This window comes from Serinus canaria, chromosome 3 (genome assembly GCF_022539315.1).
Source record: "Serinus canaria isolate serCan28SL12 chromosome 3, serCan2020, whole genome shotgun sequence".
Taxonomy (NCBI): Eukaryota; Metazoa; Chordata; class Aves; order Passeriformes; family Fringillidae; genus Serinus; species Serinus canaria.
The window spans coordinates 64,949,787-64,970,690 of NC_066316.1; the positions used below are offsets into that span (position 1 = coordinate 64,949,787).

General features: G+C 39.6%; 1 protein-coding gene across 1 annotated transcript in view; it reads left to right on the forward strand.

The window, feature by feature from the left end:
- The window catches only part of ROS1 (ROS proto-oncogene 1, receptor tyrosine kinase), an 85,531-nt gene that overhangs the window by 10,083 nt on the left and 54,544 nt on the right, over positions 1 to 20,904 (forward strand). The window contains exons 2-7 of the mRNA XM_050971887.1: positions 14,801 to 14,861; positions 15,452 to 15,600; positions 16,764 to 16,902; positions 17,374 to 17,575; positions 18,246 to 18,322; positions 20,498 to 20,620. Of these exons, the coding sequence (XP_050827844.1) occupies positions 14,801 to 14,861; positions 15,452 to 15,600; positions 16,764 to 16,902; positions 17,374 to 17,575; positions 18,246 to 18,322; positions 20,498 to 20,620 (751 nt within the window). The remainder of the gene's footprint in view (positions 1 to 14,800; positions 14,862 to 15,451; positions 15,601 to 16,763; positions 16,903 to 17,373; positions 17,576 to 18,245; positions 18,323 to 20,497; positions 20,621 to 20,904) is intronic.

Here is a 20,904-nt window from a genome sequence, read left to right on the forward strand (position 1 = left end):
GTGGGCAGATAATACTCAGGCTCTTTAAAAGCATTGCAATTAATTTAAAATCAATACATCTAAATTCGAGTGACTGCTGCTGCTGCAGTCACTGGAGTCGGCAGACTCAGATCAGTGGCCTTTTGAGATTCTTGGATGATCCCTCTGGCTCTCAGCTACTGATCCACAAGGGCAGGGGTTCCCTTGCTCAGGGTGACACCTGCCAGCCCGCCCTGAGGGCACACCTGGGGTGGGATGGGATGGGATGGGCTGGCTCTGCCCAGCTCCCCTGGCTCCCCCATTCCCCCAGAGACCCAGGCCCCATGCCAGCCCCTGAAGCCATCAGCCCTGGCCCCAGTGGTGCAAAGTCAGGGCCACTCTCCAGCCCCGGGCCCACATCCCAGCCTTGGCCTCTCTGTCCCCAGGAAGGTGCTGGATGACAGCCCTGGCTGCCCTGCTCTCGGCTGGGGGTGGGATGGGCTCTGCCCTGGAAACCCCCTACCATGGTGCCTGATAAAAAAGAGATAAAGCTCCTGGACTAAAGTGATTTCAGCTTTTATTAAAAAGAAAGGCCTAAAGCAAGGGGGCCTGCGGGCCGAGCAGCAGGAACATTCCAGTCGAGGATGTTGCAACGCCGGCGCGGGGTCTTCTCTTCAGCAGCGACGTGGCGATGTCCCCGATGGAGCGGCACAGATTCAGTGGGTCAGAAGTCCCTTTTTAACCTGCTTTTTGTCACTTTGGATTGGTTTCTTTTTGGATCCTTCATTTGCACGAAGGTATAAGGCGCTTGGTTAGCCCATTACAGTTCTGTCCAGGCTGGCTCGTTTCGCTTGGTGGGTGGTGCACTTTACTAGGTTCACTGAGTACCGTATTTCCCATAACTACCCTTTTAACACCTTTTACAGTGTAATAACCAAACTAACAGGACATGCTTAACGATCTATCAACTATTTTACAACCCTTTCTCACCTATTTTTAACAGTACCTAAACACTGCTAGTCCTGGGTGAACATCTGGTGCTCCCTGCAACAGGGAGAGTGTCACTGGGACCTGTGTTTAGGGAATAGGAACAAGCCCCATGTTCCCCATAACACGGGGCTGGGTGCACAGTGGAGGAGCTCAGCAGGGGCTGGCCCTCATCAGGTTGATCTGAATTTGGGGGCTGTGGAGCTCTGCTCATGCCTTCCCCTGCACCAAGGGCAAGGAGTAGACTTGTCTGAAGTCATGGCAGTTTTAGATTGCCGTGGCTTTTTCAAGCTGTATCCTCCAAGGGTTTAAACCATTGGTGTTCCAGACTGGGCTGCCTGTGGTGTTGGTGCATGTTAGCAAGTCGAGACAAAGTGTTGTCTTGCCCACAGCATTTACCTTCTTAGCAGTTATTGTAGGTGGAAATGATGTGCTGGATTACCATCCCCAGGATTTCTCCTGATGGTAGATCCCAGCTAATTATGGCCTTCCCAGGGAATGTTTCGCTCTCCTTCAGAAAAGAAGGGATCAGATATATCTCCAACTGTTTGCAACAAGCTTGTGTTTTAGAGAACATCCTTAATTTTTTTTTCCCCTACTGTGAAGAGGCTTGCTCTTGCTTGCATGGAGAAAGGGATCTGCTTGTTCCTGTGCACCAGTGTCAGTGCCTGTACCCGGGGGCGCTGCTCAGTCAAGAAGAGGAGGGTGGGAATTTATGGGGGGAGAAGGACTGGGACTCTAGATACCTACCAAAAGGTCAGTGAGCAGTGCATCCAAATAACAGTCCAGCAACAGACTTTCTCAGGCTGGTGATTGAAATGGTCAAATCCAGCCCCAGTCAATTCCTGTCTCCACAGTGGGCACTGTTGCTTCTCAATCTGTAAGGAGCTCAAGGCAGATGGGCTCTCTCCTGGATTGCTGGATAAGCAATTTCTTTTTATGGAACTACTGGGAGATGAAATGTTCAGGTATTTGGGAATGCCATGGAAACCAGGAGGTGTTAGAGGTAGAGACTTTTATGGGAGATGTTTATGCAAACTGAACACCTGACTGTTCTGAAGATCTTTACAAAGATTGAAGATTGTGTAATCTGCACTACTGCTTCTGCACCTTTTGTCTTTTTCTCCTAATCTTGATTTTATATCTTCTTACACACTGATCTACATGCTCAGAGCGATAAGCCACTCCCTCTGTCCTATGCAATCTTCTTTCCTTCTGTTTCCCTCTAAAACCCTTTGCACATCTTTTTCATGCAATCCTCTTCTGACATCCCGCATCAGACCATTTTACACTCACACTGTTGCATTGCCTGCTATTTGTGTATGTTGAAATTTAGTTTTCTTCAAATTTCAGACAGCATGTTTGATTAGTAATAATCAGGAGATAACTATTAGATAACACAGTTGAACAAATCACTAAATAGCTCTGCAAATACTTTGCCAACTCACCCTCTTTAAAGAAATAAAAAAAGAAGTGCAAGCTTTACCTACTTAACAGCAAGGTTTTTATTGTTGCTTTGTGTTCCCTGTCTCTCTTAATGTTGTGTATGATGATCACACAAACACAGTTTAATAAACTCTAATATATTCTTTTTCTTTTAGATTTGAATTTTTAACAATGTATTTATAGATCCATGTTACCCTTTAGCATTCCTTATCTTTTCTATCCTAGCTTTTACATTTCTTCCTGTTAATCTTCACAGCTCAAGTTTGCCTAGTCTGAAATCCATCATTGTGCATCGTTTAATGAGACATTTCTCCAGTCATCATTACTGCAGATCAATAGAAGCAAATCCCTGTCTCCTGACTGGTTTAGCTAAGGATCTCATGCATGACTGTCTTTCCAATTTGATCCAGTTTAACAGTCTGTTTCTCCCCCCCTCCCCAACACCACTTTTCTAATCTGCAGAGATAGATATAAATCTTGAGCCAGACTCCAGGGGGTTTCTCTTGTATGGCCTTCCCTCTGTTTGTGCACAGCACTCCCTGACCGACTGGCTGCTATTGCCAGACAAACATCTGTCTTAGCAGTTGCACTAACAAATGAAAGGGGAAGGAGGGAGGCCAGGACAGTGGAGGGAAGCTTTTTGCCCTAAGGGTTCTTGTTCCTTTACTTTACTAAGAAATTCAAAATCTAATGGGGGCCCTTTGCTGGAGGGAAAATGAGAATAATCTATGATCTTTGGAAAAGAGTGAAAATCCATTATCACTTAGTACATCACATCAGCATATCTTTTCATGATGACCTCCCCAAGACAAAGAAGATAGAAACTGATAAGTAAAAGCTGAGATTTTCCTTTTCATTGCTCTGCCCTGTAGGCTGGTTGAGGGATTGACAGTCTCCTTTCTCACCTCTCCCAACTTTCCTTCTCATCAAGACAGGACTCATGGACGGTGGTCTATCTTCAAAGAATTTTTCGTGCTGTGTGACTGGACACAAACAGCCCAGATCAGACACAAACATCTGCGGGCTTTTGGGCTTCCCTGCCTGCCCCCTCAGCCATCCCGTGTTCAGTTTTTGTTGTCCTGCTGATTCCTGCTGTGTGCTGCTGTTTTGTGAAACCGTGCATATATGTGTTCAAGAGGCAGCACAAATGAAACAATTGTTTCATTTGATGAGATTTTAGGTGCCTGACTCAAATGTGGGAGGAGATTAAAATTAGATTGCTGGAGTGGGTATTACGTTGAGTTTTTTGGCCAAACTTTGTGATGGAGGTTGCTGTCACAAGGGCAGGAATGATGGCACAGCTCCAGGTCTGGATCAGCTGGGAGCTGACCATTTGAGAGCTTTCGTCCTGTACTACTAAAATAAGTTAAAGTTGCCATCAGTTTATGTTGGGCTGTAACCTTTTGGCAGCCCAGAAGGTGTTTTCCAGCTGATATTTCTGGCTGTATGTGCAACAGCCTGTGCCTGTGCACTGGGGTGAATAGTAGAGGCTGCCAACCCACCTTGAGCCAATAATTTTAATCTTTTGCTGATTAAGTGCAGCAAAGCACTAAAGCTCTGTGCCTTTGATCTTTGGTCTGCTTATATTATACCATTCATGTGTACAAATGCACAGTCTTGTACATGTTCATGTACAGGAAATTTTGTTTTTATGGATTATGATAATTTCAGGTATAAAGGAGCTGTTAGTTACTCACTTCACAGGCAGTAATAATGTACATGTTTCTCCTCAAGGTATGATAGCCCTTACTCATAGCTATGAGGGCTGACCATTTGTCTGTACATAGTTCTATTTCTCTTACAAGAGACTCAAAAGAACTTGAAAGATGAATCCATAGTTTGTAAAGAGCTCTGATATGTACTTCTGTTTAGCTAGGGAATTGTAATCAAATTTTCTTTTCTTTATTTTTCTCTCAATTCTCAGTTTTCTCTCTTGCAGATGTGCTGGTCTGCATGTACATCTTCCTTGTGCTGCTCTTTGAGATAAAGGAAATTATATTCTGTAAGGAGATCTATAATATAAAGGACTAGGCTTATTAATGATATTTCACAAAATTTGGATCCCTACTTCCACATCAAGGTGCAGAGTAATGGAAGTAAAACACTTAAAAATGACACTTAATGCTTTGTTATTTACAGATATTGCAAACAGTCCTTTTAAAGTTCGGCTTCTAAAGCCCATAAGTGCTCTCTTCTTGTAGAATTCCTGAAATTCGTGTTAAAAACCTAAAGACTCAGGTGACTGTTACTATTTGTCCTCCCAATGTTTTCAAAGGAAGGTAAACAAGAAAGGAGATATTGCAGTGCTTTTTTTCTTTGAAAGTCGTGGTTTATGGGATGTTACAGTGACACCTGGTGGAAAACGGGGCTGGAAGTTTAAGAAAAATTTCTGCACCACTTGAGTAGTTCGTTTGAATGGTGTCTTTAATATTACTATTTTATTAACTAACTGCAATGGTTAGAGCCCATTTGTGCGAGGCATGTGTGCACTGCCCCTATATGAGTGTGCAAAGACACCCACTCACCGACTGACAAGAATTATCCTCATCAGTAACAGCCAAGATTTCTGGTTACAAAGGGTTCATTATGTGTATATGATAGTAACCAAATTTCCTTGTCTGAAAAGCTAAATACTGTTTTGTTATTGTTATGGTGCTGTGGACTTTTTCTTCAGACTGAGATGAATCTTGATTATATTCTTCACCAGGAGTTAACCTGGTTCTTAACCTGGTAGAGTCACTGTCCCTGGAAGCATTCAAGAAACCCGTGGACAGGGCATTTAGTGCTATGGTTTAGTTGGCATGGTGGTGTGCAGTCAAAGGTTGGACTCAGTGATCTTGGAAGTCTTTTCCAACTATAATGATTCTATGATTCTGTGTTTCTCATCTCCCAGTGCTTCTCCCTATACATCCTGAAAAAACACCCTAAATATCCTAACAATCAAATAGTTCCTTAAACCCCCCCCCCAAAAAAAAAAAAAAAAAGTTGACTATTTAAACGTTATTAAAAGATTTTTTAAAAAGTTTGAACTTAGGTGTATTTTTTTACCTGTGCTACGTCTAAGTTGGTAATTTAAATCCATGCCAGACACCACTCTTAATCCTGAGCGACCACATAGATCAATTGTTGAACTCTGTCTAATTTTGATCCACATCAGCACAAGCACAAATAATATCCAGGAACAGTTTGGGATATAGTAAATCTAAGAGCCATTGACCATAGGTATTTCAGCTGTGCTTATCCTCTCTTGGATTATGAGAGATTTTTAAAGTGTGGATGTGGGTTATACCGTGCCAGCTTGCTGGGGTATTGATGTGGGTACATTGAATTTACTAGTATAGACCTAAAAGTCCTAGAGACCAAATCCTGAAGGTCCTAAATGTCATAACTATCCAAAGACAAAGTTCTTTGCTTCAGTAAGAAATTTCAGCCTCCATTTGCCTGTCACCAACTTCCTCTTCAGTGTTTCTGGTCACGTGGGCTCTGATGAAACTTCTTCAGCCAAGATGAGCTGGATTAGCAGAGACCTACTATTTAAGCAGTCAGACTAAACTGGCTTATTTTGGCTGGATCTAAGGAGCTCCTTCTTGAGCAGCTTTGCTCATGGGCTGGAGTGGGGGCAGCATCCTTCTGGAGTGGAGAAGTGACAAGCAAATGGGGCAGTAATTCCCCCACACTTGTGTAGCTGAAAGCCCTTAGCTGAAAGCAAATCTGAACCTAGATGAGCCTTACTCTCATCTGGAAGCTGCTGGAAAGGAAGGAACCTGGTCCTAAAAGTCTTTCCCCCCTTATTTACTCCTTTCACTGCATGGACAGAACAGCACAGGGAATTCTACTACAGCCTGAGCCAGAAAAAAACAGCATCAGGTTAATGCCAACCAATTCATCTCTGCTGTTGCTGGGTTAGTGTAAATCAGTTTCTCAGCCCGTTTTATCGCATGACTGCAGAAATGTTTCCTTGGCAAGTCAATGGGGCTTGGAAAGGTATGGTGGGAAAGCAGGTACCTGTTCTAAGCCGCAATGACAGGATGTGCCAGCCTCAACTGATCATCAAAATGCTGTGTTATTTATAAAGTAACACATTTGATTTGTAATGAGTAACACAAATGCACAAAATGACATTAGCATTTGTTTATATATACATCTATATGTGTGTGTAAGCTGGATTGATCTTCTACCACAGAATTACTCTGTGGATATCTTTGCTGGTACAGCACAGATGTGCCACAGACCAGAGGCTGGATGTGTCTTAAGCTTGACTTTCCACAGACCTCTTTAACATGAATCTTCAACTTTCAGCTTCAACCATTCTTTAAATCAGACACACGATTTTTCTATCAGCTTCATTTTTCTTCCATGATATGGATTCAAACGTATTTGTACAATTATGCCTCCTGATCTAGAGAGCTCCTAGCAAATTGGCTGTGGTTAGTTTGTGTCCAGATTGCATCTGAGGGCAGGCACGGGTCTGTTCTGTATGATATTTTGGTGTCAAAACAGAACATTTAGAAACAGTCATTCAAAAAAAGATTAATTAAAGTTTTTGCCATGTCAGATATGACCAATGGTGTTCTAACAAAGTTATTCATCATCACCAACAAATTTTCTTAGTTGCATCCACATACAAATTCTTAGAAATAGCTTGATCTAGTCAAAATTAACATTGGGCTGGTTTTTTCCCACCGTTTCCCTGTCTCTGCGTGGCTTGGAGCACCTGATTAAGCATTGCCCTTGGTTTCCTTTTCACGTTAATGATATTTGTGTAAGTCGATACACTGACTTTCATTTGTCAGCCCTTTTGTTTCAGTGGCTTAATAAGAAACTATGAAATAGAGGTTGCGTAACCTCAGGACAAGGGCTCCAGGAAGCTGAGAAGCTGTTGAAGGAGCGGAGTGTAAACTAGGATTCAGAAAATAGTTTAATCATCTGACATGCAGAAATTTCACAGTTGTATCTCCGTCACCTCAACTAAAAGGCGTTTGGATGGCTGAGTCAAGGAAAGAGGCAGATTACCAGATGAAATTGTTTAAGTTATGAAGAACGCTTGCCTGTGGGTTTTCCCCCTAAAAAGACTTGTTGCTCTTTGCTGCCTATGGATTTCTGCAGTGTACTGTGCTTTCTCAAGGAACTGTCAAAACTTATGTACAAATAACCTGGTAAGTTTTCAAAACCTGTACCTAATCTTTTGAAATACAGATTGTTCTTAGCACTGTAAGGACTTCATATTACGTATCAGTGTTTTAAAAATTTCTCTAAAGAATGTGTTTTGTTAAGAACAGAGTTTTAGAATTAACATTTAATGTTTGAATTTGGGGAATCTGGTAAGGAACAAATCCCACTACTCTTATAAACTTTTAGTAGTGGGATCTCTTCATGCAATTACTATAAATGCTAAAGACCCTGGATGGTGGGGAAGATAAACTTTTATTCTTTCAGTTTATTCACTTAACTTATTCATTTCAGTCTAGTCCAGGGCTTATGTTATATAATCAAGGAAAACTGTAAAGTCACAAGAAATTTTCTTTCTGTGAGACACAGAGCTATCCTGAACCAAGTTGCAGTTTAGTTTTTAAGTTGCCTGGTTTAAATTGTGGGTAATTCTGTAAGTATTAAAATTGGTGGTCAGGTCCTTAGTTTTATACTTTCTTAATATTCCTTGGAATAGTGTGCAAGACATTCTACAAATGCAAGACAAAGATAAACAAAACCTCTGAAATCTAGATGATTATTCTGCCTTTAGGAGTTGCCTCCTTGCTTCTATTTGCCAGAAATGTGTTGATGTGTTTTAGAGCACTGCGTATCTTTGCTTTGTAAAAAGGACATTTTGTGACTTGGTGCTAATTGTGGAAACCTGCTGCAGTGTACTATCAATCACCTGATCTATTTTATTTCATACACTTCCCTGACAGTTCCTTTAAAGCTATTTGGAGCTCTTTCACCAGTGAAAGAGTTAATTGCCTTCCCTGATGGAAACCTATCATGCAATGATAACCTTAATGGGGATCCTTTGATTTGAGTTTAAATTAATTCAGAATAAGAAATAAGCTGCTCTTCCTTTCAGCTTTGAAAGACAGGAAAATCACAATTATATTCAGTGAATGTATTGATTCAGGTGTGAAAAATGTAATCTTTGAGTCTGAGAGTTGTAAATCTTATTTTTCTCCTCTGGTCTACTTGTTGTTTTTGATTTTTATTTTGTGACAGCTTTGATTCTCACTATTGTCGCGGTGTATCCACTGTGCTGGAAATTTCTTCCTGAGAATTGTTCTCTAAGGCTACTCTTATCTGGTTTCAGGTCAAAAATTTAAGAGCTGCTATTCAGCTTCTCTAAGGTTGTTGCATACATCCTCAAATCATTTGCACTTGAGTGACAGTGATAGGTTTTGCACACTCTGAATGATGTGAAAAAGCAGGCACCTTTGCTGGAGAGCACTTTTGGCAAGAGAGGAAGGGCGGTGGCCATCACCACATGGCTGCGTAAAACTCCTTCAAAAGGTGGCCAGACAAAAGGCATTTAGCTGGAAGGAAGGTCTTTCCTCTCCCAGGAGGTCAAAGCCACTTGGCTTTGTCATTTAAGCCCAACATATTTGTGAAGGATTTGTTATTGACTCAGTGAACCAGAATGGGGAGGTACGAGCCAAATTCCTGCCTCAGACAGTTTGACAAACACCGACTGATTCCGCCAATGTCTTTGTTTGATGGTATCTTGGAAATCAAGTGAGAAGCTACTTCTCAACAGTAAATTTCTCCAGATGAGGAAACATCAGCCAAAGAAAATTTGGTTTACAAGAAGCCAATGACTTAGTGTGTTTTAAACAAAGAATTTTGGGGAAATATTTTGATACTTTAAAAAATTATATCTTTTCCTACAGGAAGGAGAACTTGGAATTACTAACCTTTGCAATGTTAGTGACATCACTAGAGCGGTGAGTAATGGTTTACTTTGTTAATTACTGACATTTTATGTTCCTGGTATTTGAATACAATGGGTGCAATGATTATATTTTCAAAGAATTCATGAAAATGTGCACAGGTGCCTGTCTAGCATAAGTCACTAAGTTGAGTGGGTAGATTTGGTTCTAATTATTAGAAACATGACTGTATTTTCTATTTAAAGAAAATGTGTAAAGGGTGATGATCTCTGCTGTGAGTTATGTTCACATTTGTGATATACAAAGTTCATGACCTCCCATTTTTAAGACAATGACTCAAAACTAGTGTTCTGTCCAACATGCAAATCATTAAGACTGTCTTATTCAGTTACCACTGTACAGTTTAGTAGTTTATTTCATTTTCTCATTGATTCAGTGTAAGAAAACTTACAATTGTTGAACATTTTGAGTTCTCTAGGACTTCAAATGGTTGTGTCCATCATGGGGGTTTAACGTGAGCTTTCCATAGGAGCATTCTTGGAGGACTTTAGCTGATTTCCTAGTTCAGATTGCAAATGCAATTCAAGCTAGTGGTGATAGGTAACATAGAGAATAAAACTTTTCAACTCCCATGAAGTTGCTGAATAAAGCTTAAAGACTGTCAGAAAAAAAAAAAGACAAAAGGATGTAAAGGTATGCATGCAGGATGATAAACATGGTTGGAACCAGTGGAGAAACAGATAAAGAGGAATACAGTAGGGTTTTTGCAAGTTATGTAGCAAGAAGCAACAGTGTGTGCCCAAAGAAAAAGTTCAAGGAAAGGTCACCTTTAATATTGAAGCATTCAGTGAATATGGCCACCAGAGATCCCTCTTGATAAACCTTCAGGACCAAAATAGGACTTCCAGTAGGAAGGAGATACATGGAAATTAGTTCTAGGAAAGTGATGTTTATGTATTAGATAAAAACCATAATTTGTATGTATGATTAGAGTGGATAAATAATTTGTTGTAAAGTCTCAAAATACACAGAAATAAGATGTCCTTCTGTGTGTCCTGTACAGATAAAGAATGCCTGCTTTCTAATGGCTCAGACTGTGTTAGATGGTTTTTCCTGCCAATTTCAGTATCTGTGATTATACATATTCTTTGAAGAGTGGTGGAGAATTCAGCCTTCTGTATTTTCCACAGACTAGTGGCAAGCAGCCTCTCAGCACCTGGTATCTAGTGAGGCTGGGCCATTTATGATGCTGGGACCATAAAAGTCTGTGTTGTCAGTGACAAGACATAGCAAGGTTGACTCACCTGTTTAAGTTACTGAGTATCTTTGCTCAGTGTTATCAAGTTTTCATGATATTTTTCATGAGGCTTTGCAACAGTCAGTATCAATCTTCTGCTTCTAAAATTGTTCCAGCTTCCCTTTAAAAAGAAAAACCTTCATAATTGCTAAAAAGTAGATGGAACAGCATAAAAGTCCAACATCAAAACTGAACAACATAATCTTTATTACTTCTCTGAAAGCTCATGGTTTTAAAGCCGATGCCTATTGGCATGCACATGTGGGAGGGCTTGTGCTGAACAGCTTTCCTCTGTGCTTTGCTGTCCTGCACACTGCATATCTGCTGCTTCTGCACAGAGAGTAAGTGGCAATACAAAGCTGGGATGGTGGGAGCACTGACCACATCATAGCTGGCTGAGTAAACTCATTCCCAGAACAAGACTGAATTTATTTTGCTTCGTATTTGGTTTTGCATTGAGAAGGGCACTATACAATGTAACTCTCTTAATGTAGGATCTGAGTACTCGTAGTACCCATGTGTACCTTTAATGCATTGCTAATGCTGGAGTATCCCTTGCCTTCAGAACTCTGCTTTCAAAGTAATTTTTATAGCCATCCTCTGTCTTTGCAGTGTACACAGGGATGTCAGTTTTGGAATGCAACCGTGCAAACTGACTGTCCACTGAAATGTGTGAGTATTACCTGAGCTTTGGCTCTAGAGCACTTGCCTCCAACATGTCAAATATCGTATCCAATGGCAAATGTTCAAAATCCAATCAGAGCAGTGTTTCTGTGAAAAGATGTAATGCCTACATATTTATTCCGTTCCATATAAATTCTGTTTTGGAAAATTAATAATTCTTGTTATGCGAGTTGCATCTAATATCAAAGCTTTTCAATTAGTTTATCAGAATACATATATTTTGCAGTTCATTAAGTTCAACACAGATTTTTAGACAGTGAGAATGCACTAGTGCTTTTCAGGATTTTACTCTACTGGAGCTGTTTCAGAGTTGCATGCGGATGTAAATGAAGCACATGGCCTTCAGTAGAATGATTTCCTGTTTTTACTAAACCAGGTGGCTGAGAACTAGCTTTGGTCTGGGAAAACTGCCATGATAGCTTTCTAACTTCTAATTTTTCTTCATCTCTTGAACACCTGAATCTTATTCAACCTTAGCATCTTTCTAATGTTGACTTTCTGTTTTTCAAGTGTGGGTTTTCCTTCTTTCATTATTTGCCAATGATAAGGTTTTGTAATGTATTTTCACTGTAAGAAATTCTAATAAATTGGTATTATCTGTTTGAAATACTCTGTGATTATATTTTTCTAACCCCAAATTTTATTAATTTGTTTCTTGGCAGAATGAGACATACACTAGAACATGTGAGGTAAGTTAAATGCCATCAGAGCAATACAAAAAAAAAATCACTATTTCAGTGATTGCTATGTCCACACAGTGCTAAGAAATACAATGTAGATACACAAACTTATCATTTCAGGTCTAATTGTTTTGTGCTCCCTAAAGCTGAAGAATGAGTTACATACCTTTTCAGCATGGTGACCAAGGACAGGTTTGCATTAAGAACTGACAAAGAACATTGCTGTAAAGAAAGCAGACTGATTTCAGTATTATGAAACAGGACAGACCTATGTAAACCATCTTCTACACTCTCACAAGAGTGTTGTTCATCCAGTTTTTCATTAATTCCATCAAAGACTGTCCAGAGAGAATGCTTGTTAAGGCTGGTATGATACCAGCTTGGTGAGAAGTGGAAACAGAGTGGGAGCTGGAAGACAAAACTCTTGCCTGGACAGAGTCTAAATGAAATAAAATGCTGTTCAGTAAGGGACAGCATATGGCCCCTTAGAAAGAGACCTCAGGTGGGGAGTTCTGTGGATGGAGTCGTGTTCACAGTGATGAGTTTGGGTCAACAAAGTGCTGGTAAAGAGATGGGCACTTTCAGCATGAACATAGAGCATAGGATAGGATAGGATAGGATAGGATAGGATAGGATAGGATAGGATAGGATAGGATAGGATAGGATAGGATAGGATAGGATAGGATAGGATAGGATAGGATAGGATAGGGATGGGGACGAGATGATAGAAAAATTATGTTTGGCACTGTTGAGACCTCAGGATGAAGGTTGATCCCAGATGGAAGCAACACATTTCAAGGAGGTGATGGAGCAGTTGGAGAGAGTCACGAGTAGGATAGAAATCCATTGGCAAGCTGGAAATTTGATCGAAAGATTTTTTTTTTTAATGCTTTTTAGTCTATCCAATTGTGATGATGACAAAGGTTTACTAATGCATGAAATGGTGGTTTTGGAGTGTAGGAACAGTCCAAGAAGTAATCAAATTACTTTTGTAGAAACATAAAATGAGTGTGGGGGTTTTGTAGCTTTTGTGTTGGGGTTTTTTCTTTGCCTGTCTGGTCACACAATATGCCACTTAAATGTGCTGACTCTGCAAGGGCTTTTTTGGGATTATCTTTCCATTGGATCAGCTGACTGACTTGACTACCCACATGTCAGGCACAAACTGTGTCACTGCATCCAGAGGATCAGGTCATTGCAGCCTGCAGAGCAAAGGAGTGGGAGTAAGAGTGGGACTTTTTCTTTGGCATTAGCTCAGTTCTGTTGTCTGAATACACCTTGTGACTGAAATCTGGTAGTACTTCTCCTTCCACCTAGGAACAGGGGATTGCCACTGAATTTCATGGGAGCAGTCACAAGAAAAGACATCAGACTGTGGCTTATATAAGAACATTGCTAATGGATGGAGAAAATATGAGGATTTATTGTTCTCAAGTAGAGAAGCTGGCAAATTTCCCTCAAAATTTAAGGTTAGGAGCTTTAGCAATCCTCTTACTTCAAGCAAAAATTGGATTTATGGTTCAGGTTCAGACAAAAATCAAAAGAAAGAATAAAACAACAAATAACAAATGTTCAGAAATACCTGTGTTCAATGAGGCAGAAGACACTATGAATCAGCATGAACTCTGGGGACACTACCCCTTAAAACAAATAGGTACTAGTCATAAATTAATGCTCCACTGTACACTAGATATCTACTAATATATGAATTTTCACCTGTGAACAGTGGTGATAATTTACCTGGAATTATTTTTTTTCTCTGAATATTAAAATATTGGAAAAAGACTATAAGTGGTTGCACTTGGTACTGAATGTCTAGATGTGACATAAGATACATAGGAATATATAGCTCAGCAAGTTTTCAAATCTGTCTTGGTTGCAACTGTGTTGTCTGAAATAACATGTCTTTTCAGTTTCTATAGGGTGCTGGAAGTGTGTTTCCTCAAATCGTAGGAAGAGCAATTAAAAAACTTTCCACACTTGCCATTATGAATTGCTTCTGAATGATCTAAAGGTTGATTATCACTTGAAAGGTTGCTGCTGTATGGAGCAAACTTCAAGACTTTAAAGGCTGAATGAATTTGCAGAATAAAGTGAGCCCAAATAAACCTCCTGCCTAGAAAAGCTCAAATCACCACTTCTCAAAAAGTTTGGATTTCCTGGAGACTCAGTCTTGCATGTAATTTTAAAGCTACTGAGACCCACCTAGAACACATTTCTACTTCTTCTAAAGTTCTCTGCATAAAAAGCAGGATGACACTATATTTATCTTCCCTACTTGAACTGAAAACTCAGGAATTTTCTGTTCTTAGGATGTCAATGTGGAGCTCACTGCCCTGGGGTATTTGTTATATTTGCAGCTTTTAGGCACAACTGTAACAGAAGGAGTAGCTGCTGAAAAGGAAGTGTGAATTAGGCATGGCTGCTCTAAAAAATTGCTGATTCCAGCTATTTTGAAAATTCACTGGAAATACATTGCAAGAATGTTCCTCATTCGTAGGGAATACATGAAGCAAGAAAGGGTGAAATGCAACATGTGGAATATATTACTAACTAGTCAAAAACCTTGTCTTCCTAACTCCATGGTCATCATGAAGTCTATTTCCAGCTGTAATGTAGCCCCATGTTCATGCTTTCCACAAAGGAACAGTGTGTAAGGAGGCAACATTTAGTTCAGGGCCCAGTGAATTGATGAAAAGGCTCTCAAGAAAATCTTTGGAGTGAGTTCATGGTAATTTGATATAATTATTTCCACAGGGTTTGTGTATATGCAAAATGTCCACAGAATTTGTATGTATTTAAAATGTGTCTGCATGATTCTGTAAGGAAGTTTGCCTTCACACAAAGCTAACCTGTGAGTTCTGTGCCCTACACAGACAGTTTCCTGTAAGTTTGGCTGTAGCTGTGCAGAGGATGCATACGGAGTTGAAGCACTAAGTAAGTCTGAATAGAGTCCTGTGTCCAACTGACAGTCTGACAAATTCATAGTCTTGTTCTATGATCTGTATTTATTTAAAATATAGGAATTTTCATTAATCAGAAAACTACCACTCTTTTCTTTTAATAAATACACTGAAGTTTATCTTGGAGTAAAGCATTTTTCCCTCCCTTTTATGGACATGAGACATTTTGAATCCAATCTCAACTGTTTAAGAAGATGCCCTGGGCCAATGCAGTGCTATTGAAATAGTCCCCTTGAAAATATTTTCAGAAGTTTCTTATGCCTTCTCTATGTTTCTATTCAGAAAAAATTTACTAAGTAGCTGTAACTAAAAATGCACTTACATAAGTATGGGGTATTAGTCACACCTGCTCACATTGAACCTGGTCCATTTCTGTCTGACTTATCAAACTGTCTTTGTCTTTAAAATGCCATGCAAGTTACTCAGCAACATTTTCAATAGTCTTTTATGTGTTTTTGTGGGCTTTGCAGCTTTTAGCATGTGAAGTAAAAGGTTTTTACTTTTGAGATGTAGGGATTGCCATGAAAGATTTTTTCTTACTGTTATATTGTATTTTCCCTTCAGACTACTTGAACAAACCCAGTGCACCATTTGCATCTGTCATTGGAAACCACAGTGTCACATTGGGGTGGAAGGCAGCTAACATCTCTGGGGTGAAATATGTCATCCAGTGGAAGTTCAACAAGCTCCCTGGTGACTGGAGGTACACAGAGGTAAGGGAGGACACCTCCTTTTACTTTGCAAGGAAATTGGCTCTTCTCTGGTCTTTTTTATTTTTTACAAAGATATTGGATAATCTGTTAGGTATATGAAAGAGATTTTCAAAATCATGAGTGGCACGGGGAAGCTGAGAAGCAGTGGATGATTCCCCATTTCCTCCAGCACAGGAATTAGGGACCCTGATGGAAACTAGCAGGCAGCAGGTTCAAAACTAGCAAGATGTATTTCCTCACTGAATGGGTAGTTGAAATGTTCAGCTACTTCCTGGCACGTGTGGATGTTAAATTGCTAAATTTAAACTCCTGAATATTAAAATTGCTAAAATTACTAAATTGGGTTTGGAAAGTGCCTGGAAAAATTAGCAGAAGAAAAAAACGAGTTCTACTAAATGCAAATATTCCCATTGTTTCATGTTGAGTCATGCTTGTGAAATGCCAGTGAGAATATTCAGGAGAAGTATAGCTGTAGGCTTTCTTCTCTTTTTTTTTAATACCTTTCCCTAGAGAACTTTTTTTGGTTCTTGTCAAAGCACAGTACTTGGCTAGAAAGACCTTTGTTCTGACTCAGTAGAGTTATTCTCATAATTTGTTCTTTTGCGTCAGCTGTACACTTGTTATCTTGCCATCATCTCTATTGGACCAATTTACAGGGCATGACAAGTTGGTGCCACAAATGAAAGGTAAAGATAATTTGCTAAGCAGGAAGTTATTCTAAATGAATCATTGATCAAATAATAGGGAGCAATTACTTCAGACAATAAATATTTCAGTGTAACTAGGATCCTTTGTATCTGAAACCTGTGGTATACCTTTAAAATACATTGCTTGTAACATGTTACTATTTCAGCTTTTTTTTTTACTTTTTTCTTAAAATTTACTATTATATTGTATCAATCTTTGATCTACCTGCTCATTGTTGAGATTTGGAGCTGTGTTCTGAGGAAAGAGAAGAGAAAACGTTCTGAAGAGATGGAAAATCAACATCTATGCTGAAAATAACTTTCAAAATATCCTCTTAATTAAACTTACGATGCTGCCCTTTTTTGTCTTGTCTCATACAACAATATATATATTTCCTCTTTTGCCCTTAAAACATCCTACACAGTAGCTGCAGCTGGAGGAAGAAAAAGCCCAATTGTGTTTGTGCATTAATCTAGGTAGTATCTGAAACTTCATATACTGTCAAAGACCTTCAAGCCTTCACAGAATACGTGTTTCAAGTGGTTTGGATCATTACATCTCAGCTGCAGCTCCATTCTCCACCTAGCCCCAGCTACCGGACACATGCTTTTGGAGGTAATGAATTGCACTATTAATCCCATCTCTCAGGACCTTAACAGAAACACTTGAGTTTCATTGTTGTTTCTTTGGCAGAAGACATTGGTGCCTAATCTTTAGAACCACGTGTATGTTGTCTCTTGGGTACCTGCAGGAGACCAAACTAAAAAAACTTTAGGTTCTCTTTGTTTAATCTAGAATATTTAGGGCTTCACCCTGCCATTGGTTTTAAAAGCAAGAACAGAAGAGTACATGGACAAAATTATGAGGGCACATAGGATACTTTTGTACATAATTATGCATGTATTTGGTTGAAACACAGTCCTGTTTTCCTGAACATTGAAATGCTGCTGGAATGTTAACAGTCCCTAATAATATTTATTAGTGTATAAATGAATTAACAGATGTGAAACCTTAAAATGTATTTAAAAAATCAAAATCAAATAATGTCTTAATCAAATACTGGAGTCAGATATTTCTGTCTTACAGTTCCTGCAACAGCTCCTGTCATTAAAGACATTCAGAGTTCAAGTCCAAACACTGTTGAAGTTAGTTGGTCTCCACCACTTTTTCCAAATGGATTGATTATTGGATATAACTTGCTTCTGACCAGCGAGAATCATGAATTGCTGAGAGCCTCAAGAGGGCACAGCTTTCAGTTCTACTCCACCTTCCCAAACACCACTTACAGGTACAAAAAGAAAAGATACCGACATGGCCAGGTATGAGGTCACACTTCTTGCCCAGATAGCACCAAGTATGCCTTAATACAACTTCTGCACAACTGTGCTGCTTACTTACATCCTTGACAAAAGCAAGGGCACCTTCCTTGAGGTAGCAAGTTATCCCAGGTAACTTGGCTGCTTTTGCAGAAGTCAGATGGTGAGGAAGGAAAAGCACCTGGATATAGGGCTGGGAGGCTCTATTTTCTTAGCTGATGTTTAATTTTTTAGGCTTGTGTGGCACGTTTTTAGTGTAGTGGGAGGAAAATAGAGGGGTCTTCTCTAGCTCTTCAAGCACCTGGAAAAATTCCTTCATTTTTCTTAAACACAAAGGTCTGCATTCTGCTTGCACCGGTAAGTGCAGCTCTTCCTTGGAAATGAAGTTGAGTTGCCCTCCTGAGTCTGAAAACTTATTTTGGATTGAAATTTAGAAGATTCTGTTGTTGTTCTGCCTTCGGGCAATTCAAACTTTGGTTGGTATTGTTTTTATTCTAAATTTTCCCAGAGCATTATATTTAAAAAGGCATTTTCTGAAAATCAAGCACTTCTGTAGCAGGTTCCCTACTGGATAAAATGTTTCTCGGGCAATCTTTCAAAAGGAACCTGCTGACCAAAACCTGTCTCTTTGATGTGCCATAGGTTCAGTATTGTGGCAGTTAATGAGGTTGGTGCTGGACCCCCTGCTGAAGCCAACATCACAACCCAGGCATCCAAAGGTAAAAGAGCAGCAGAGTCCTTACCACTGTCTGTTCCTGGGGACAAACTCATACTCCCTGGCCTGCCACATTCCTGGCAGGAGTACAAATATTTAGACTGTGAACATATCAAGGAGTTGTTCACTGAGGAGTCAATCGCGCATCAGAGAGGGTCCTGTTCTTCAGCTGTGGATGTGATAAAGCAGCACAGCATGGGAATTATCACTTAATATGAAACTCTTTTGTCCAAAATTCTCAATTATCTCAAGCCAAGTATGTGAAATCATACCAACTTTTTTTTGCCTGTTTCACGGAGTTATTTGTTTTACTATATCAACTAATTAATATTGAAAGTAATGATGCAATATAGCTATTACTCAAAGAATTGCAGAATTATCAATTAACTGGCAGAGAAAGATACACGTTGAGATATTTGAGCACAAATAAGAGTGAAATCGATGTCATCAAAATGTTCTTTTAGGAGGGAAAATAAAAGACTTCCCTTATCATGAAAAGATTCAGTTTTCAAACACCTGGAAATGCTTCAGCTTTATGAAAGCACTTCAAGACTGTCTCCGAATTGCCATTAGTTAGAGAAACTGAACTTGCTTCTCTAGTGTTTTTCAAAATATTGGTTTTATTTTTTTGTCTGTGTGTATTAGCACAGACACACTGATGTTTCCTTATTTACAACTGTAGAGTTGGCTGACCCCAAGTTTTAAATATTTGTGTCATTTTTGAAAAGTCTGGACTGTGTTCACTATGTCAATCCAATTGCCAAGCAATTAATTTAAGGTAGAAAACAATCAATCAAATAAGCAAACAAACAAACAAACAAACCCCATAGCCCCCGAAACCCCCACCTTATGGGGGTGGGGAGCCACCCCATCCCCCTTACTTGTCACCACATAAAATTTCAGTTGTTTGCCCCTGAATTGCACAGGCACATGCTTTCTCTCTGTGCTAACATGAACAGGAAGAGCCTTTTGTCATGTATCATGTCCAGAAATGGTGCAAATGCATCAGGCACTGAGCTGTGTGAATCTGAGCCCTGACAAGGGTCAGGGAAAGAATCTGATTTCTGCTGCAGATTGCAAGAAATGTTACTTGAAAAGAGATAAAGAGGTAATATTGGCCTCTTGTACTTTGCTCTGAAGGCATCATTATTGAAACTACTCACAGCGCATCATGTGAGATATTCACGCAGCTCAATCTATGCAGATTATCTGGGAATAAATTAAGACAGCATTTGATCACAGTTTTGTGATATCCATATGAGGAAATGATATCTGATTGCAGACAGCTGCTTAAGCTGGAGAGGAGAAAAAAAAGGGAAGGATTGTTTGCTGATGGAAATTAGCCAAAATCATACTTGAAATAATACACCATCTTTAAAAATGAAGGTAACAATCAATTTAACGAGGTGTGTGCTAGATTTCCAAGGATCTGAGATTCAGAAGTGAGGCAAGCTATCTTTCCAGGGCTATGTATAGCCCAGACAGAAGCTACAGATTTACTGCAGAGGTTTTGATGTAAATTACTTGGGCCTTTATAAGCATGAAATCAGCTTATGTGACCAAAACTATCCTCGTTGACTTTAAATTCTGTGACTTTATTAGAAAAAAATAATTAGTAAGTTTATCACCTTTGAAACAGATGATATTATACCATTGTCATCTGTATCTGTAATAGGTACTTGTTTTTTTTTACTAAATCACTAATCATTACAATAAAACACCTGAATAAACATCCTTTGCTTGCTTTCCTCCAGTTCTGTGGGATAGTATTTTAGTTTGACTGGGGTTTTCAAAGAAGTTCAGAGGGGTTAAATGTCCTATTTCTGCAGGATCTTGAAGTCACATGGATGTCTTAGTTCCTTCATTTCCTCGAGTCAGTAAGGCTTCATTTGCTCCGGCTTGCTTTCCCTCACTAGGGAACTGACTATTGTTGCAGGAATGATGGTGTGAAATTCACATGGCCTGTTCTCACCCTGTGTGAGGACCCAGAATCGACTGTAATTGTGAATAAAATCCATGTACTTTCAGCACTCAAAGGGTTTAAGTTTTGGTCTGTCAGCGCTAATGTCAGAATGTATTCATACCTACAGACACACATGCACATGCATGTCTATTAATGATGTAGCTGAGTTAGCAACGTGCTGTGGTCATCTAAATTCTGAATTTCTCTCTTTGCCAGTTAAGGAAAAAGCAGCATGGCTCTTCCTATCCAGAAAAGAGTCATTAAGGAAGAGATACACAGGACATTTCCTTGAAGCTGCTCAGTGCCTGCCAAATGGTGCTATAAAACACAACATCACAGGTAAAATCAGATTGGGCTCTCTCCTTTTCTGTCAAGTGCGACTAAGACCTCTTTGCACCAAGGACAGGCCTCACATAGCTTGAGACAGTATCTAGTCTCCCTTTATAGTCAATCAGGAGAAATAGGAACATTGAGGACATGATTTGATGTATTTGAAGTGACAGGCATTAGGAAGCGATAAATGTTCTCCCCAGTGCCACTGTTTCTTTACTGTATCTAGGCAGCTGGTTCATTTTTTACATTGTAGGTATTTAAATTGAGGTAAGATGAATCCATGCTTCCCT